Raw genomic sequence first — 20,087 nt, forward strand, 5'->3', positions numbered from 1 at the left:
CCTTCTTGTTGGTTTGTGGCCTTCCTCTCCTGGGAGAATAGCGACCTCTAGTGGCTTATGCTTGTCAGCTGTGCGCAGACAGGGCTTCTGCTACCTGCCCGTTTGCTATAGAGATTATCTCCGCTGTTGCTGTGGGCGTGGCCTGGCTGGGGCTGCTCCTCCAAAGTGGTGGAGCCTCGTTGGAGGGGGAGTGGCCGGGAGTCTATTTTTCTCTTTAAGGGGCCTCTGTGCTCCCTGTTGCCCAGGGGGTTAGAGTGCCCAGAGATCCCCAGATTCCCTGCCTCTGGTCTAAGTGTCCTGTCCTGCCCCTTTAAGACTTCCAAAAAGCACTCTCCAAACCAAAACAACAACAGCAACAATGAGAGAGGGAACAGAAAAAAAAAAAAAAAAAAAGGAAAAAACACGCGATTTTTTTTTTTTTCCTCAGGCGCCGGTCCCAGGCACCCGCTCACTGGTCCTGCTGCCCTGCCTCCCTAGCACCGGGGTCCCTGTCCCTTCAAGGCTTCCAAAAAGCACCCGCCCACTGGTCCTGAAGGGAAAAACACGCAATATTCTTTGTCTTCAGGCGCCGGTCCCAGGCACCCGCTCACCGGTCCTGCTGCTCTGCCTCCCTAGCACCGGGGTCCCTGTCCCTTTAAGGCTTCCAAAAAGCACTCGCCAAAAAGAGAGAAAAAAAAAGGGGAAAAATGCGCGATTTCCTCCATCCTCAGGCACCAGTCTCAGGCACCCGCCCACTGGTCCTGCAGGGAAAAATGCGCGATATTCTTTGTCCTCAGGTGCCGGTCCCAGGCACCTGCTCACCGGTCCTGCTGCTCTGCCTCCCTAGCACCTGGGTCCCTGTTCCTTTAAGGCTTCCAAAAAGCACTCGCCAAAAAGATAAAAAAAAAGGGGGAAATGCGCAATTTCCTTCGTCCTCAGGCGCCGGTCTGATGCACCCGCCCTCTGGTCCCGCAGAGAAAAACATGGGATAGTCTTTGTCCTCAGGTGCCGGTCCCAGGCACCCGCTCAGCAGTCCTGCTGCCCTGCCTCCCTAGCACCGGGGTCCCTGTGCCTTTAAGGCTTCCAAAAAGCACTCACCAAAAAGAGAAAAAAAGGGGAAAAGCGCGCGATTTCCTCCGTCCTCAGCGCCGGTCTCAGGCACCCGCCCACCGGTCCCGTAGGGAAAAACACGCGGTAATCTTTGTCCTCAGGCGCCGGTCCCAGGCACCCCCTCACTGGTCCCGCCACCCTGCCTCCCTAGCAATGGGGTCCCTATCCTTTTAAGGCTTCCAAAAAGCACTCGCCAAAAAGAGAAAAAAAAAAAGGGGGGAAAATGCGCGATTTCCTCTGTCCTCAGGTGCCAGTCTGAGGCACTGATCACCGGTCCCGCCACCCTGCCTCCCTAGCAACGGGGTCCCTGTCCCTTTAAGGCTTCCAAAAAGCACTCGCCAAAAAAAAAAAAAAAAAATGCTCCGGTTTCTTTTCACCTGTCGGGAGCCGGGGGGAGGGGCGCTCGGGTCCCGCTGGGCAGGGGCTTGTATCTTACCCCCTTCGCAAGGCGCTGGGTTCTTGCATGTGTGGATGTGGTCTGGATGTTGTCCTGTGTCCTCTGGTCTCTATTTTAGGAAGAGTTTTGTTTGTTATATTTTCATAGCTCTATGTGTTTTGGGGAGGAGATTTCCACTGCTCTACTCACGCCGCCATCTTGGCTCCGCCTCAAGAGTTTCATTTTTTTCAGTCACAGACTGCCCTTTTCCAGACCTATGTTGCAAAAAAATGTGTTATTTGTTACAAGGGAAACTGTACAAAGTGAGTGCTTCAGAATAAATCAGTCATTCTTAAAGATTAAAAATAAAACAGGATATTTATTAAAGTTTGTCATTTACTTCATCTTTCTATTAGTAGAACATTTTCACATGTATATTTTTACATTATGTGTGAAACATGATCTCTGTGAAATTCGTCTGAAGAATATAATTTGTATTTGGTATACTAGATAATGTATTATTTGATAAGAATGCCTTCAATGTAATTTCCTTCAAAATCAGATAGTCCTTGCCATAATCACCTTTTCCTCGCCTTTTTTCACAGGAACAAATGAGGTCAAGGTAATTAGTATAATCTCATGTCACAAATGGACTCATAAGCTAAAGAAAGGAGGTTATTTATTAGTCAAGATTATTGAGATGAGTTGTCCTTGGACTAAAATAGTATTTGTATAATACTATTGTACAATATAATATAATATAATTGTTGCTGTATGCTTCCATGTCAAAATCTTATCATTTGATCTACTAATCTTTAAAGTTGAACATTGTTAGTCAGAAGGTATCCTGAGCTCATTTTACATCTTGAATATTAATGCATGTGGATTTGGCCTCCATTAATTCTGTGACAAAAGCATGTTTACCATACTATAAATCTTACCAGTCTTTGAACAAAAGTTACTTAAACTCTGAAACTGTTATTTTACAGTTTTGAGTTGTAGGTGGAAAGTATCTATTATTTATTTACTTGTCTCCTGAGGGCTATTGGTGATCTTTATTGATTTACATTCCAGGTTTTCCTTAGCTAAAACAATTTTGTTAAGAACCTACAGGGTTTGTTTTTCAAGTGAATGGTTATACTAACTAGAAAGAATGCTTCATTCTTCAAAATACAGTATTTTGAATCATTCCAACATCTGGATTTCATTTATTGCTAAGGCAGTATAAGATGGATTTGGAAACGAGGTGAAATCAGTTTTAATGATCATTATCTTAATTTTGGACTGAAAATTTCCCTCCAAGTCAGACTCTGCCATGTTTAACTTTAAGTGTGTACTTCACGGGAATAAAAGTTACAATGACCTAATCTACTCCCCTTCTCCTTCTGATTTGAAAAAACAAAACAAAACTACTTACTTCATGAAAAATGTTGGAGTAAGAGACATAACCTTACTTGAAATATCTGTGCAATAGCTCTGTTGTAATTCACATATATTTTAATTGCCTGGACTTGTTAAAGCAACTTATTCCTCCAAAAATGCAGTACACTTTCTCTAGGTTATACAGCTTTTCAAAGTGATACTTGGATTTTTAAAATGCATTCATAGTTGAGATACATCAGAAAGAATGTATTTGAAGTATCTCATGTGTGCATTAAATTTTCCTGTAATGATAATGTAGTATTACATTCTTAAGTTGTCAATCTGTACAAATGTTTGTGCATGTTTATGCATGCTTCTCAAAAAGCTTTTCTTACATTTTTTTCAAATTCTATGGTTATCTGGCAGAAGAGATGACTTTCTCACTTTCAATGTTTTGATTTTTAAAAACCTACCTTTTAATTAAAGATGGAAAGATTTTTTTTCAAAGACATTTAAAATTATTTCAAAGAAGGAATTTTTTCAGATACGAAAGCCCTATTCCCAACAGTCCTAATCACTACTAGTATTAACACTAAAAAGGAAGAAAAAGATAGTAAAAGGAAGATTAGAACTCGAAATAGAAAAGGAGACCTGGAATTTATACTTTAAATGACAAACTTCTCACAGTAGTGAGAACTCTTGAACACTGGCTCAATTACCCAGGTAAGAAAGAAGGAAAATAGAAGGAAATGCTAACCCTAGAGATATTTAAGGTCAGATTTGACAAAGTGCTGGAAAACAAAATGCAGGAACCCCCAGAATATGGTGGTAGGGCAATGGCCTAAGTGAGCCCCGTACGGCATCTTTCTGTGTCCCACCGAGGTAGAAGGAGGGCCCTGGAGTCAGGTTTGCTCTTTCGCAGATTTCATTTTGACCTCAGGCAGTTTGCCTACCTGACTGCCAGTTTTTCCCTCTTCCCAGGGAGTTTGGAAAAGGACGTTTACTTGGTGAGGCTTAATATTTGTAACCACTTCAAGATTTCAAAAAAGATTTCAGAAAGTTATCAAAGATGGAAAAAGTATTGTTCTTTGTTGCTATTGGTCAGTGCTACAAACATCTCACAAAAGTGAGGAATTTCCTAGATTTTTATCATTTTGTCATTGTTGATCCTCAAAAATTGAAATCTGGAAATAAAGCCCAAACCAGGTTTTCTATGTCAGTTTAAGTCTGCATTTACTGTACTTCCATTTAATTCAGTTTGAATCTGAGATTGTGTATTCGCTAAGGAGCTACTGTTGCTTTCAGAAAACTCAAAATCTGAGACCTCTAGAAACTGGTTCACTGGCCATATTAGGAGGCCAACAGTTTCTCCTGTTTTCAGGGCAGAAAAAGACTGTCTCATGTCCCTATCTGGTTCAGCAATTCCGTTCTATCTGGGTGTGATGCACCATGAAAGATCTAGTCAACCCATCGGCAAGTCTATCTCCACTCCTAGTGGTTCCAGGCCATGCCAGATGCCAGGGAATTAAGAGAACTGAAATGGAATCCCAGTCATGGACAAAAACAGCTGCTCTCTCAAGGCTTCATTTCACAGTTCTGTTAAAGGTATGATGATATTTCTACTACATCATGGGCGTATGAGAAATCTCTAAGATAATGAGTGGGAGTGTCCTGAGTCAAAAAGGTAATACATCACTACTACTAATAATAGCAACAAAAATAACCTGCGCGCCTCCTGTATTCCAGCCCAGCACTGAGCACCCACTTACTTCACCAGTTCTTTACAAAATCCTTTTCTTTCCACACATGAGGAAGCTGAGGCATGGAAGCTGAGGTGCTGTGCTATTGGGTGGCAGAGCCAGGACACAAGGCCAGGCCTGCTGAACTCCAAAGAGGTACGAGGGATAACGAAGTCCAGTCAGCTGGTCATCTGCCCTCTTCCAACTCACTGTGGCCATTTTACTCTCCCTTGCCTTAGTTATTGCTGACTTTCTTGCAAATCATCTTGGCAATTTTCTAGGAAATTCCTCACTTTTGTGAGAAGCTTCTTGCACTGACCTACAATGAAAAGCTATTTCCTTCCCCAAACTCTCAGCTTAAGGCACTGTGTTTCCATCTAGAAAGAACCAGCTTACACAGTAAAGTGGGAGTTAAATAATGAGTTATTAAGCAGTTACTATATGCCAGGCACTTTGTTTAAAAAACAGGAATTTTAAAACATCTCATTTTATCGCTCAGTGCAACTTCAAAGGAGGAGAATACCGAGGTTCAAAAAAAAAATCATGCACCCAAGATTGTGCAGAAAACAGCAGCAAACCTAGGATTTGAAGTCACACCAACCTACCTGGGCTGCCTCTGGAAAAAGCGAGTTACAATATCTTGTTTGGCCAAAATATTTTGATATTTACATCAACAATGACAAACACCATTACTAAAACAACATCAAAGAGGTCTTTGCTCAGATATGATCTCCTCAGGACAGGAAGCTTTCCCTCAAGTAGCCAGCCCCTATCAGACCCCTGCAGCTTAGTTTTGCTCCACAGCACTTGCCATCTGACAAAACATAGGATCCTTTGTCTTTATTGTCTTTCCTGCTTACTGGAATAGCAGCTTCCACAGGGCATGGGCCCTGCCTGATTTGTTACTTTCTGTATCTCTCATGCTTAGAACAGTGCCTGAAATGAAATATTTGTTAACTGAGTGAGTGAGTTAAGGCAGGCTTTTAGAGGCAGAGTAGAAAGCTAGCCTGTGACAGGTTGACAGCACAGTATGGGTTAGTCTAGAAAGCACTGCTTTGATACCAGAAATGCAGCAGTTTGAATTAGTTTTGCTTAATAGGTGAAAAGTGATTCCCAATTTAGGAAACTACTATCCGCATCTAAAATTTGGCTCCAGTATAGGCTCCACTCAAGAACTCCATCACCAGGATTTATTTTATTTATTAGGCACTTTTAATACAACTATTGCAACTTTAGACTTTTTGACATTGTAAATGAATTTTTAATATTATGACCTTCCAGAAGTCTAAGGGCAAAGCAGAGATTTGAATTTATCTTGTGAAGCAATGATGTAAGAGAGGCACTGGAAAGATTGATGAAAAAATAAGAAGATGAGAAGAAGGACAACTAAATTATGAAAATCTAAAGTGTTGGTTTTATCTATGAAAAAAAACATGAAAAAATTAGCTGATAATTACCATAAACATCTCAAAATCCAGAAAAATAGAAATGCTTTTATTAATTAACTGTCCGACATACCTCTTTTTCCCCTGCATTTTTTGGTTGGAAACACCTTGATTTCCTCTTTATATGACAATGATTTTGTAATATCATTTTTTTCCATTAGCCTCTAGAATAGTTAATCAATGTTAGTTTTTATTATTTATAATTGGTGTTAGGCTGGAGGAAGGAAAAACAAGGGCATGCAAACAGAACAGAGAGATATCGAAAAGGAGAACAGACCAGACCCCAAGGTCCATGCCTTATATGGAAAGGGGACAGCTCTTCCTGAATTCCATCCTTCTGATGTGCCAACTAAGACTCGGATGTCAGCTTCCTCCCTCTTGGAAGGAAAAAAGTTTCTAGTTGTCTATTATGTCACCTTAGCCAATCATACCTCTTCATGCCCCCTAGGATAGCTTGCCCACTCCTCCCCCTCCTAACCACTTATAAGCCCCCACCTCCCTGACCGGGTGTGACTTCCCCGGCCTGTAATACCGAGATCAGAGAACATCACCTGGGAATTATACTCAAATAAACTGCCTGGCCCTTTGTTGCCTCTCATCGCCTGCTTATTTCGGTTGGAATTTTTCTTACATTCTAGAATTTATCTTACAATTGGATTGCACACAACATGGGACTTCTCATACAGGTGTAACGATTGTAATAAGGCTGCAAGCTTGCACCTGTAAATGTAGGAATTGTGATAAATTCTGTCTTTCACGACAGCCATAAAAAATTATAGCGTGTTTATAATTGTATTGCTGCATTATCTAGCATATTCCTGAAAGAGGAGACTTTCACATTTGACTAATCAATAAGAAACAAATTCTTCACTGGCAACTTTTAAGTTTAGTTATCAGGAAATATTTTCACAGACTAGTTTGTGGTGCTGTATATTCCAACCTGTGTTTCTCCTCTATTGCTCGAACATTCAGCGAGTCAGCACCTTAGAACATGTTGATCTACAGTAAGGCCTCTAGCCCTGCCTCGGTGATTTCACATCAGGAATTGGCACAACTCATGGTACGTGTATGCCTAGAAGGCTTGCAAAGGTGTTGGAATTCACCAGAGCAGCAGGTCATCAGGCATTTGCCCTTGCTGACCAGCAAGGAGGCACCTAACTGCAGCTTCTGTGACACGCATGTGGCTGAAGAATGTTGGCAGGGGATGGAAGCCCTGCTCTTGGTGTTCAGCTCCCTTCAGAGGCACTGCAGCTGTTTCCTCTGGTGGCCAGGCCCTCAGAGCCCTAACAGCAGCATGGCAGTCTGACCCACCGACTTTCAGACTCCACTTGCCAGGACTAAACCCCTCTGTTCTCTCCAAGGCCCTGTCCTGGCTTTCCTCTGCTCTGGCACACCCTGTAAAACCATTTAATGGAGTTTAGGCCTTACAACACTGGGAATCACCATTGCCACCTTCTACTCCTGCTCAGCAAAAGTCTCTGAGTTAAGGAAATTGTTAAGGACCTGACTACTTTCTTGGAATAGAAAAAGGGAGCGGGGGAGTGGGAGGAATATGAAAGGCAAACAAAATTATAAAAAATCTCAAAAATTATCCTGTCACATACATTTTATATTTTTGTGTATTGAAAAGGAAACTAACTGGCAGTTTAGCTGCCTCTATGCTATGCCTCATATGTTAAAGTCTTATTCTCCAGTATCTCAGAATGTGACTATGTTTAGAGATGAGGTCTTTAAAGGTAATTAAGTTAAAATGAGGTCATTAGGGTGGACCTTAGTCCAATGTGACTGGTGTCTTTATAAGAAAAGGAGGTTGGGATGGACAGATACAAAGAGAAGACTATGAGAACACGCTTGGAGAAGATATCACCTGCAAGTCAAGGAGACAAGTCTCAAAAATCTCTGGTGACATCTTGATCTCAGACTTCTAGCCTCCAGAATTGTGAGAAAGTGAATTTCTGCTCCTTAAGCCACCCAGTCTGTGGTATTTTGTAACTCAAGTCTAGCAAATAAAGAGACTCCCTCAGGCTGTGAAGTTGGGCAGGGCAGTAACTCTGGGCTTTGTGTAGAAGTAGGAGTTGCTAGTGTGCATCTCCTTCCTTCTGCAAGCCTCAAGATGGGTCTTTAAGTCACTGGTAGCAGCACTGGGAGTTTCTTCCCAAACCACATGTGGCCTCAAAGCAAGAGAGGGCAAGCAGAAGAGCACGGAAAATGCTTTATGAGGACCTGAGAGGGTTTTCTTTCACACTGCTCTTTGTCTTCTCCACTGGAATGCAGCAGAGCACCGCCACCACCTGCTCAGATGGCATTTCATGCACTTGCATTCCAGGAAACAACACAAATACTCAAGTAGCAGCCGCCCCATGGGGGTTAGCAGATGATGAATTAGTGATTTGCCAGCAGTCAGACAGTTGCATAACTGTCAAATATGAGTTCACAAATGTTTATCCATTATGTTGATTATATGTATTTTTTAACACTGAGGATAAAGTTCTGTTATCTGGAATGAATTCCAACCAACACATTTCCTCTGCAAGTTAAAAACAATCATTTGAGAAGATCTTCTTGTCTTTGTCTAGGATATTAATTTCTTCCCACATAGGAAATTTTTTATCTATTGATTTCTCTCCTTGTTGCAGGAGGGGGAATACAAACAATAAGAAAACACATTGTTTCAAAATGTATTGTTATTGTTTCAATAACAAAATACCTTAATCAAATTTTAAAATTGTTTTTGAAAGGTGTAATTTAATGACAGCTCCAAATAATGATTGTAACCTAAGGAAAAAATGATTTTGTTCATTTAAAAATATGGAAATGATAATTTCAATCTCATTTTCAATAATTCAATGACATTATCTTCCATTTTCCCTTAAAAATTATCTTTATACTTCCTGATATTTCAGATAATCCAATACTATTTGAACTGCAAAACATTCAATATTTATTAGTAAAAACATAAAATATGCCATTCCTTGACATTAGCGACAAATACCCTCCAATCTTTCAGAAAAATCAGATACTGAGAAGTATTTTTTCTAATATGTTCATTTAACTCCATCTTTGTCCTAAAATGTAGACACACACACACACACACACACCCCACTTTCACAAAGTATCCTTTTTGAAAACAAAATGTTTAATATGTCTGTATGTATCCTACAGGGACTTTAACCCACATGGTTTCACTTGGTGATTCATTCAAATTTGACACACATAAATATATTAATGTTGCAAGATGCTGCCAGCTTTTTTTTTTAAAGGCCTTTTAATAAGCACCAAGGTTTGATGGCCCAAAGGAAAAGAGAATTAGGTTTGATTTAGATATTGAAATCATGGTGCATTATTCCATTTTTGGTCATTCTAATTTCACATAATTTTACAATAATGTTGTGGAATAATAGAAAATGCATATTGGTTTCCTCCCCTGGTTCCTGATACACAGCTCCTGAAATACTGGACAACAGGGGTGTCTTTTGTTCTAAGGAGATGACTCTGGGCTGGGCTCCTGGATTTCTTCTAGATCAGGGCTGGTCACTGGAAAGACCAAGCCAGGATCAGGAGCTTGGAAATTTCAACCGTGCCCTCCATTCTCTTGGGAAGGACGAGGGGCTGCAAATGGAGTTAATGACTGATCATGCCTATGTGATGAAGCCTTCTTAAAATCCCCAAAGCAGGGGTTTCAGAGAACTTCTGGGTTGGTGAACACATGGAGGTGCTGGGAGAGTGGAGCACCTGGAGAAAGTATGGAAGCTTTGTGTACTGATAAAAAATTCTGAAAAGCCCTAAATTGTAACATAAAGGCCAGAGAATGAAGGGGAGAGATAAGGGGAGGTCATCAGTCAATAGCCACAGGCTGTAGCTAACCAGAAACTCCATGCACCTGGATGAAGTAATTTAGTCAATCATATAGAAGGTCCCCAAGACCACTACATTCTCCTTGCTTGTGACCAGTGTCTGACCATCGTAAAGAACCTATCCACAGCCTCCTCTATAGACTAACCACCTTTCCCCGGACATTCCCCACCTCTTGTTACCCTGCGCTCCTTATCTGTAGCCAATGTGAAATTAAAAAACTTTCTTTCCTTTACAGCCCTTATAAATATCCCCCGTTCCTTGAGTCTGTTGGACATATTGCTTCTGTGAACTGGCCTTGCTGTTGGTGAAGCAGAAACTCCGTCCCAGGACTCAGTCCTTTTTCTGGCTAGCATCTGTAAAGGCTCAATAAACCCTTTTAGTTCAGTGATCTCTTGGTCTCTAGAGTTTTCATTTTGATTTGTCAGTTTCCCACATACCTTTCCCTACCTACCTCTTCCATCTGGATGGTCATCTGTATCCTTTAGCAAATCCTTTAATCAACTGGTAAACTTAAGTATGAGTTTCCCTAGTTCTGTGAACCACTTTAACAAATTACTTAAAACCAAGAAAGGGGGCTTTGGAATCTGTGTTCTATAGCTGGTTGGCCAGAAGCACAAGTGATTATCCGAGCTTATGATTGGCATCTGAAGTGTGTGAGTAGGTGGGGGAGCAGTGCTGTGGGAATGATCCCTCACATGTGGGGTCTGACACTATCTCCAGGCAGGCAGTGTCAGAATTGAGTTGAATTCTTAGACAGCTTGTTGGGGTCCTGGGAATTGCTTGTTGGTGGTATGGGGCCCCCCACCACACACACAATGGAATTGTGATTAGAACACCAAAAGAAATGTTTATTACTTTTACTGTGATGCTTTATTTTTCTCAGAAAAGTCAATTATGTTATTCATTATAAAGAGTAACTTTAATAACTGAATAATTGGAAAGAAATCATAACCGTTAGGTCAAAATAGAAAAAATGATATTTCTGAGTGAAAAATTGAATTAGAAAATTTTTTTAAAGATGCACGAGCCAAGCATAGGTGACCAATGGGAAATTATTGTAGAATAAGTCATTCCTAATAGAACATTTCGCTTCATAATGTGCTGTCCTAGGTCATGTTAGGCTTAGAAATCTTACTGTACTGTCAGAATTGGGAAAGACAGTGTAGATATTATTTGCTGAATGAATCAAATGAATGAATGGTAGTATAAAACAGAGCATCTGATACATTGCCTAAATCATTTAAATGGCATAGAATTAGAATTAGTACAAGAGGATCGTTTTCAAAGCTATCACTTTTTTTCTTAAGAAGATAATTTTTTTACTCTTGCCTTGATTTTTAAATCCCATATAAAGTAAAGAGAACACGTATGTGATGTTTGACTAAAGCTCTGGTTGCATTTCTCTACTAGTGTCTTAGTTTCATGCTGTTAGTCCGGAATTTGATTTCACCCGCCTTGCAAGCCTAGCCTGTTACTGCTTCATGGGTGCTGAAAGAACTTGAGGCTCATGTGTCAGAGAAGGACTTTATCATGTTGTTTGTTGTGCCCAATGTTGATTTTGGATATACTGAATTTTAGCTTTCTGTGATATATTCACATTGAAACAGGTTCAACAGACAGTTGGGTATATGATCTGGCATTAAGGAAAAACATCTGGGATTTAGGAGGAAGGTTAAATTCTATAGGGTGGATGAGAGAACCAATGGAAAGAAAAGTGGAAAAAGAAGAGGACCAGGGTTTAAGCCTTGGCACAGACAACCAACATTTAACAGATGGGTAACAGGAAGAACCACCAAAGGCAAGAGAAGAATGGTTGAAAGGCAAGAGGAAAGCCAATAGGATGTTGTCCTAAGAACTGGAGGGAGAAAAAAATTCGAGGAGGACATGTTCAGTAATATCAAATGCTACCCAAAAGTGAGGAGGTACTTATTTACTCTCCTGCTGGGGAGACAGAAGCTGGACTGGACTAGGCTGGAAACAGAAGAGGCATGAGAGAGTGGAAAGCACAAAAGTAGAAGGTTCTTCTTTTGTGGTCACAGTTCATATTTTAGGATGTTGCTAGTAAAAGTTCTTTAAAAAAAAATATTTTGGTCAAGTCGATTTCACCTTTCTGAAGAGAATCAACCTTGGGGTATGTGTCTGGTCCCATGACCTTCAAAGGGTATCTTCCAGCGCCAACTGTCTCTGATTACACTGTTCTCCTTAATCCAGTGTTGGGGAACAACTAAATCACTTGACACCTGTGGCTTCTAGGGAGCAGGGCTATGTAAATATTCATTGTATATTGCTTCCTAGTACTGAAACAGAGCATCTGGAAGTCACTTTTGTCTGGATCCCCATGTAACAAACTTTCCCAGGCTCTTCTTTATTTAGTGTTTTTTAATGTGGATCAATGTCATGGGGGAAAAAAAGTATTATGGGGAAATTAAAATGTTCCATTTACACAATTTTTGGTAGATTAACATTTAGATTTAAAACATTAAAACATCTTTGACCACATATAAAATCAACTTCTCTATTGGACCACCAAGACTCCGCTTGAACATGTGTTGAGAGACTATAAAAATAAGAAACTTGCAGGTGACATTGTATGCAGTTGGCTGATCACTTGGGTTTAAGAAATTTCCTTCTTGCTGAGGAAGGAAAAATATGAAACACTTTATTTAAATGTAAGAACTCCAAACCATGTAATAGAAATAGTTACAAGAATGTAGTTATAGGAATGTAGCTTCCAGGAGGAAATTCTCTTTTCTTCTCTTCTTCCCTCTCCTCCCACCTCCTCTGAATATGTGTGTGTGTGATATGTGTGTGTGTGTGTGTGTGTGTGTGTGTGTGTGTGTGTATGTACATATAACAGCTTATAGTATAATATATACAACAGTTCGTGTTATACATAGAAACGTATACATAATAGCTAAGAAAGTATTTTTCAGGGTAGGAGGTTTTAAAAAATTAATGTTTTGGTTCTTTTATTTCGTCTTCTCATGGGATTAGTTCTGCAAGCCGCAGACAGTAAAAGCTTAGAAAAATAATTTACCCACCTTTTAACTCCCTTTTGTTCCGATTATCAATGCGTTAATTCTCAAAACATGTATTTGACAGAGTCTAGTCCTCTAGTAGTCGAGTTCTCAGAACTCATATTTTAGGATGTCGCTCGTGGCCTGGAGATTAAAACCTTCACATGCCCTCTACTATTTATAGAATTACTAAGCCAAAGTTTTTCGATCATTCTTCCTTCTAAGTGGCGGCATTCATCCAGTGTTCGAGGGCCTTCGCTCTCCCCGCACCCCGGCACCTCCCCGCCCCGCCCGTCTCCCCTCTCCGCCGCCCGCCCCAGTCTTGCCCCAAACGGGGCTCTCTCCTCTGTGTGAGGCCCTCTCCTTCCTCTGAAGGTGGGCTGAGCAAAGGAGCGTGACGCAGAAGTGGGCTGTGTCCTTCATGCCAGCCCGCGCCTCGGCCTCGCAGGGAAGGAGCCCGTTAGCGGCGCAAACTCGCCGCGGCGGCCGGGAAGCGCGGGTGGCGGGGCCGAGCTGCGCGCGCGCCAGTCCCGCCTGCGGGGCACACGCCCGGAGCTGAGCGCACATCCTCAGCCGCGCCCTAGCGTCGCCTGTCTGTTCAAGCTCTGAATGCTACCGGGGTGAAAGGAGAAAATGGTCACGGGGGATTTAATCTGCATTTCCATGACCGGAGGGGCGCCCTGGGGGTTCAGGCTGCAAGGTGGTAAGGAGCAGAAGCAGCCCTTACAAGTTGCCAAGGTAGGACCCCCAAAGAGGTGGTCTCACCTCTCCGTGCTGGCAAGGAGGGAATGAAAGCAACCTATGGATGGCTTTTTCAAGTTCGGACTCAGAAGTTTATATAGCAGTTTGATTTTGATGCTGAGGTTGCATATTTCTAGAATGTGGGTTTGTTTTTCTTCAAAGAACTTTGGAGAGTAACTAATAGCTTATATGTAATTAACCAACAATTGGTAGGAAAAAAGAGTGCTGTATTTACCCGCTGAAAAAAAAGTCTAATTAATCAGCTTTTCTGACAACCAGCAAGAGACTTTGGGAACTTTCTTGTAGACAATATTAGAATATACAGCTGAGTTATTCTGTCATGCCACTTTACCTGGCTCTGGCAGGAAGAGATGGTCAGTTCAGCATTTGGCCTGGCTGTTTTGGGGACTCTGATAAAATGTTTGTAGTGAATTTATTATGGAGAATTCATGAAAAGGCTAATCTGGGCAATAATTTTAAAAATATGGTGAAGATATAATAAAATCTTTTTGAAAGAGTATTATTTTAAGGGTTTGACAAATAAATGGAAAAATCCAAGTACTTTATTTCATCCTGTGTACTCATCTGGTTAAGTGCTCAAAATAAAATTCAAAGACATTTGAAATATGTTGTAAGTAACTTAGAAGTAACATTGAAATACACTTAATAATGATTTTAAATGTTTTAGATGTTTTTATTTCCATTAGATTGCTTGTTTCTTAGCTTAGTATGCTACCAGTTTGCTTAAGGGGATTTGACATTGCCGAATTGGGATTCTGCTGAAACAAGTTTTAAAATGCATGAAAATAAGCAGACTTTTTACCTGATTTCAATACTAAATTGTAGTATGATATGAAAGACTATGTTTGACTAATTTCCTATTTTATTAAAAATGCATCTATATCTTTGTAGTTATTTTTCCTTTGGCCTTTCTTTTTTTAATGTTAACTGTGAAGAAAGGAATTTCTTTGAAAGTTTCTTGTCCCAGGCTCTATTGGAAAATCTTTTTATAAATGTGATGGTGGAATCCTGCCACCTAGCGAAAACTTCAAACATCAGAAATGAAGCATAAAACAAGATGAAAAGCAGAATTTTTAGAACTGGAAAGTTTCTCAGAGATCTCCAGTTAGGAGCCCAGAGAGGTTAAGTAACTTGCCTCAGAGGTCTTTGGCTTCAAAGTGGCAGAGTGATTAAAAGACACAAAAAGGTGGTTTCATTGTATTACTTTATGAGTCTGTGGCAGGCAACATCAGACAAATTACTAATGCCTAATTTAGCCTATGTAGAATTCATGAGACTGAATCGGATTTGTTCTGGTTCTAAATAGCAGTTGGCTGGCTCCAGTTACTGAGATTTGGGTTCTAATTCCAGCTCTGATCTAACTTGCAACTGGACTAGAAACAAATCTCTTACCCTTACCCTTCCTGACTCCTCTGTCGTGTGTGTGTGTGTGTGTGTGTGTGTGTGTGTGTGTGTGTGTGTGTGTGTGTGTGTGAAGAGAGAGAAATTTTGAATGGGTGGGAGAGGAGAGAGGTAAGGAGGGAATTGGACTCTACTATTAGTGTTGCTTGAGTGTTCTACAGTCCTACAGTATACAATTTCAGGTTCTTTTGCCTACCAGTTGAAATGTGGGGACAGAACTAGTTAAAAGCTGTTATTCTCTGATGGTTCTTTCACAGCAAGATCTTAGGCTAGTGGGTAGTGGGGTTTCTCCTGAGTTCTCAGTGTGCTTATTTCAAAGTGGTACATTGTGTGATGATTTGTTGAAGAGCGTAGCCAATTGTTAGTGAAGGGTTCTTTGGAGGCATTTCTCTGCTCGTGGCATGTCTGTTGCCAGGATTCAGAGAGGCTGTTACCCTGTGTGAGGGTCAAAAAATTCAGTCCTGCTCTCCTCGCAAGCCATCTTTCCTAAAATACCAACACAATATAGTTGCAGTTTTAAAAAGATCATTAAAGCATCTGGATGTTTGCTTTAATTTTCTAGTCTAATCATATAGCTAAAGTTTTTTATTTTAAAATACCATTATAAAAGCACCTGGATGTTTGTCTTAATTCTTGTGTGTGTATGTGGACATGTGTTTGTGCATGTGAGAGAGAAAGAGAAAGAGAGGGATAGACAGACTATAATCTACAGTCTAGATTTTTTCCATATGTAAAAAGTGACTGGAGAGCCTTCTAAAGAAGATAGAAATTCTAGATTATTATGGCAATGCCCACTTTTGTTCAATTTTTTCCTTAATTCAAATGTATTATATCTAATTTCTTATACTAGCATTATTTGTTCTAGAAAATCCTTGGAGCAAAGTGCTTGTCACTTTCCATGTTATGAAGGCCATAGCCTCACTGGGATCACCGTTTTTCATTAAAATCATTAAGCCAACTCTGTTCCAGTATTGATCACTCATTGAGTTCAAGGTGAAGTGACTGTTGCTTGGCATAGTTTCTCCTCTTCCAAGGACTGGTGATAACTAATTAGGGCTAAGTTACCTCCAAGAAGGAAGACATACAGGAAAGAGGCAGAAAGGCTGGGTAGGAGATGGTTGCTAGCAAATCAAATGGTCACAGTTTTGAAGAGCATGCAAAGTATTAACTTGGAAGTTGAAGAAAATATTTATTTCCAAATAAACAGAGTTTCTGCTCTAATGTTATTAAGGATGATCAGAGGTTAAATAGCTTTTAATTTCCAATAAATATCCTTCTAGTGACATGTTTAGTCACTTTCAAGAGTTGTTCAGACATTTTTAGTGTTTGGCTGACTGACTAAACAACTTTTAAGGACCACTAAGAGAAATATTAGTGACCAAAACTTTTCACTGATATTGAAGTCCAAGGCCCTAAAATTGTTTTGTTTCAAGAAAAAAACTGAATGTTTAAAAGGCCGAAAATAGTAACAGTAGCCTGGTTTTTAAATGTTTATCTATCTTTTAATTTATGTTCTCAATACATGTGATAAGAAGTAAATATTTCTAATACAAAGCCATAGGACCATACTCTGTAGACTATATTTCCAAGAGCTCATTTGCGGGAACAAATTTACCCACACAAAATTACAACATAAAGCTCCATTGTGTATGTGCAAATATCCTTATAGAAAGTATGTTAGTACTCTTACTTTACAAAACCCCTTTTTGGAACATGTACATACATGGCTGTCTCTGGACATGTTTTTGGCAAATCGCTTTGGAAAACGTTCATGTAAAGAAGTGGGGGAGACGTTTTTCTTTTCCTCTGAACAATTCAGAAGTAACTCATATTTTGAAATAATGAACAAAGAAAAATGTTCAGATTGTTTATCCTTTACATGTTTTAATGTTTAGAATTTTAAGCTTTCTTCAAAACTTTTAGATCATGCTGTACTTATTCTATTCATTTTAATTCAAAGTTTCAAATAACTTTTATTGAAATTGAGGTGACAAATTGCAAACATTCATTTTATGAGGCAGAAGTGGTTTTAATGATTCTTATCTATTGCTGTATATCATCTCTTTAAAACTTTGAATAACAATGTGTTATTTAGGCAAAGCACATTCAAATAACATAATTCTTATCCCTTACTGCCATTAGTGAGTTTTCTAAAATATTACAAATAAAATAGTTCCAGAGACATAGCTATTTCTAAAGAGTAAAAAAGAAATATTTTAGTGTGTTTGTGTATACTTGAGGATAAACATTCCTTATTACATATGGAAAGCTAGTAGCCTCTTTATTTGAAAATATGACTCATCATTTTTTATTGAATTTTTGAGCACTTTCTAGAAATTCTGAAGATGATATGCTTATAGAAGTCAGTGCACACTAACTAAATCTATTATACAGATGTTATGTAAAATCTCTGGAATTGTATGTTTAAAGACAGATCACTGTTTGTTGAAAGGCAATGAGCTAAAATAATGACTAGTGCATGAACTCTGCCATTATCTGGACATAGCATACCTGTAGCTCACATTTATGAAACCCTTTTCACATGCTAGGAAATGTTCCATGTGCTTTGCAGGTATTATCTCTTCAAATGACCCCATAAACCTAAGAAGTAGTATGAAAAATATCTTCATTTTAGAGATGAGGTGCAGAGAGGCTAAGTTACTTGCTAAAGGTTAAGCTATAAAACACGGTAGGATCTGATTGCAAATGTGCATTTTCCTGTATTTGTGGAAACAGGATAGGTTAAGGTAGTCTGATTTAATTGGTCAGGGAAGCCACACCACCCCAGGGCATCATGATTTGTAAACACTCCGAAGGTAGTTTTGATGTGTGGTCAAGATTCAGAACCACAACTGCAGAAAGTTGAGGCCACATAAGACCCCACAAGGCTTACTGAAGGGGGCATGATATGGTCTTCCAGCACTGCCCCACCACCCCTTTCCCAGGTGATACAAGAGGAAGACCAGGGAGATGCAAGAATTGTCTGAGTCCCTGGCATCGTGAGCAGGTCATAATTAGTGGTGTGAGGATTTTCTCTTTCTGACGTCATGATAGCTTGGCAGAGGGGAAGCAAGGAGGTGCTGGGAAGCTAAAAGATGATCGTTGTAAAAATAGGGGGTGCCTTTAAGAGAGGAGCCTTGCAATTTATTTCCTGATAGGATGTCTTCTTGTCAATGGAATTGTTGGCCTGAATAGGGCCTATGTGAACAGTGGGGTAGGAGGTAGGGAGAGGTGGGTAAGGGGAGTAAAACTGGAGAACAGTGCAGGGGGAGGGAGAGAAAAAAGGGTGACAGAGAGAGAGAGTGAATAGGAACTTGTCCATTTGGTGAGGCAAGAATCCTTGCATTTCCTGTGAGTGCATGACTGTCACAGAAAGTGGCAGGACTTAAACCATCTTGCCAGTACCCACCCAGAAAGCCCAAGCTCTCAGCCAGGAGTTGGCAGGTCCAAGTTGCCATCTTGAGGAACTACTGGGGGTGTGCAGGGGTATTGAAGAGCTGGGTAGGGACCCTATTTCCTGTGTTAGGAAACTGCGGTGGCACAGCTCTCCAGGCACCTAGAAGAAAGCACACGCATGCCCTAGCATTTGGGCACCAGCCACAGAAAGCACGGTGATGGCCACTCAAAAGTAACCAGGGAAGCACAGCCAACAAAGAAATGCCACCGCATGTAGTTATGAATAAATATATCTACCTTCTTGCTCCTTCTCCAATCTTCCTTCCTGCCTTCAACCTGGGAGAAGCTGGAGGGAGGTGAGTAAAGAGCAGACAACACCCTCCTCCCCATGCCAAGCCCTGGAGCCACAAGCTGGCAACAGTGCTCAGGAAGAGCTTAGAGTCAGACATTGGACTGAAGCTGTAATTGAACAAGATGGGCTTAATAACCAGAAGCCACCAGAAATGCATGGGGTCTGAGCGAAGTGTTATTAAGGGAGGGATTTGGCTTTATCATTGTTGAAATCAGTTACTGGAAGAAATAAAATAGTTTCATGTTTATAACTAAATGAGTTGGCACTCAGAAATATCAGTTCCTTCACACAGGTTCACATTATCACTCACGTGTACTTGATGTATGTTAGATTGAAAACTTATCACCAACTCATGATTTCCATTGATGATCATGTTGAAGCTACTGTTTCTAGGAAGAATTTATTAAAATCTGGCTTTGGATTTTAATAAGAGATATAAATTACTCCTTTTCCTTTTCCTTCGTTGAATGTGAATCAGCATTTTAATACCCTGGGATGCTTTTTGCTATTAGGCAGACACATACTTTGAGTTATTCTGAAGAGCTATTTCTTGAACGTTACTGTCAGATTCCAGAACTCTCAACTTAAAAGTAAGTACTCTGAACTTCCACTGGGTATTAAACTGAGGTGTTTGCTGTTTGTAAAGAAAATATTACTGCAAATTCCAAAAATCAGTATGTAATGTCATTGTGACATTCCCATGACATCTAACAAGATAATATTTACATATTTTTCATGGTAATAGTTTTAAAAGATTTATTAGCTTCCAAAATAATTTAACCTCTCTGTGTCAGTTGGTGTTCAAGAACATAATCTAATTAATATATTTAGCTAAAAATACTTGACCTGTGTATATCTTACAGTCATTCAGCTGTATCAACAGTCATACACGTTCACATATGTTGCTTCATTTAATACCATTTGGGTAACAAAGTTTTATCACTCTGACCTTTGGGTTCCATTGCTTCCCAATTCAGTCAATACAGAGACAGAAAGTTGGAAGATGGGAGGGCTAATGTCCTAGAGACCCACCTTAATTCAGGGTTGATTTCCCGCTCCTTTTATGCTACGGAAAGGGGGAGTAGGAGGGCGAGCAGGAGGTGACAGCTAACTGTGGACATCTGGGCATCAGCGAGGGTCTGAGGAAGGTCGTGAAACTCCCTGTCTTCAGTCAGCTGACACCTGCCAACACGGGTCTGGTCGTGATGGTCCTACAGATTCTTGATAGGACAATTATTTTGTCTGCTCTCTCAAGCTGTAAGCAAAATTGTTAACAAGCCTATGCGAGCTCGT

General features: G+C 40.2%; 1 protein-coding gene across 3 annotated transcripts in view; it reads left to right on the forward strand.

Moving 5' to 3' along the window:
- Nucleotides 1-13,255: 13,255 nt before the first annotated feature.
- SYNPO2 (synaptopodin 2) overlaps nucleotides 13,256-20,087 on the forward strand; it is a 170,799-nt gene continuing 163,967 nt past the window's right edge. The window contains exon 1 of one of the 3 annotated variants that reach the window (XM_036993077.2): nucleotides 13,256-13,621. In XM_036993077.2, the coding sequence (XP_036848972.1) occupies nucleotides 13,517-13,621 (105 nt within the window). In that variant the 5' untranslated portion in view covers nucleotides 13,256-13,516. The remainder of the gene's footprint in view (nucleotides 13,622-20,087) is intronic. The other 2 variants (XM_036993076.2, XM_073237110.1) reach the window with 2 other exon arrangements.

This window comes from Manis javanica, chromosome 5 (assembly GCF_040802235.1).
Source record: "Manis javanica isolate MJ-LG chromosome 5, MJ_LKY, whole genome shotgun sequence".
NCBI lineage: Eukaryota > Metazoa > Chordata > Mammalia > Pholidota > Manidae > Manis > Manis javanica.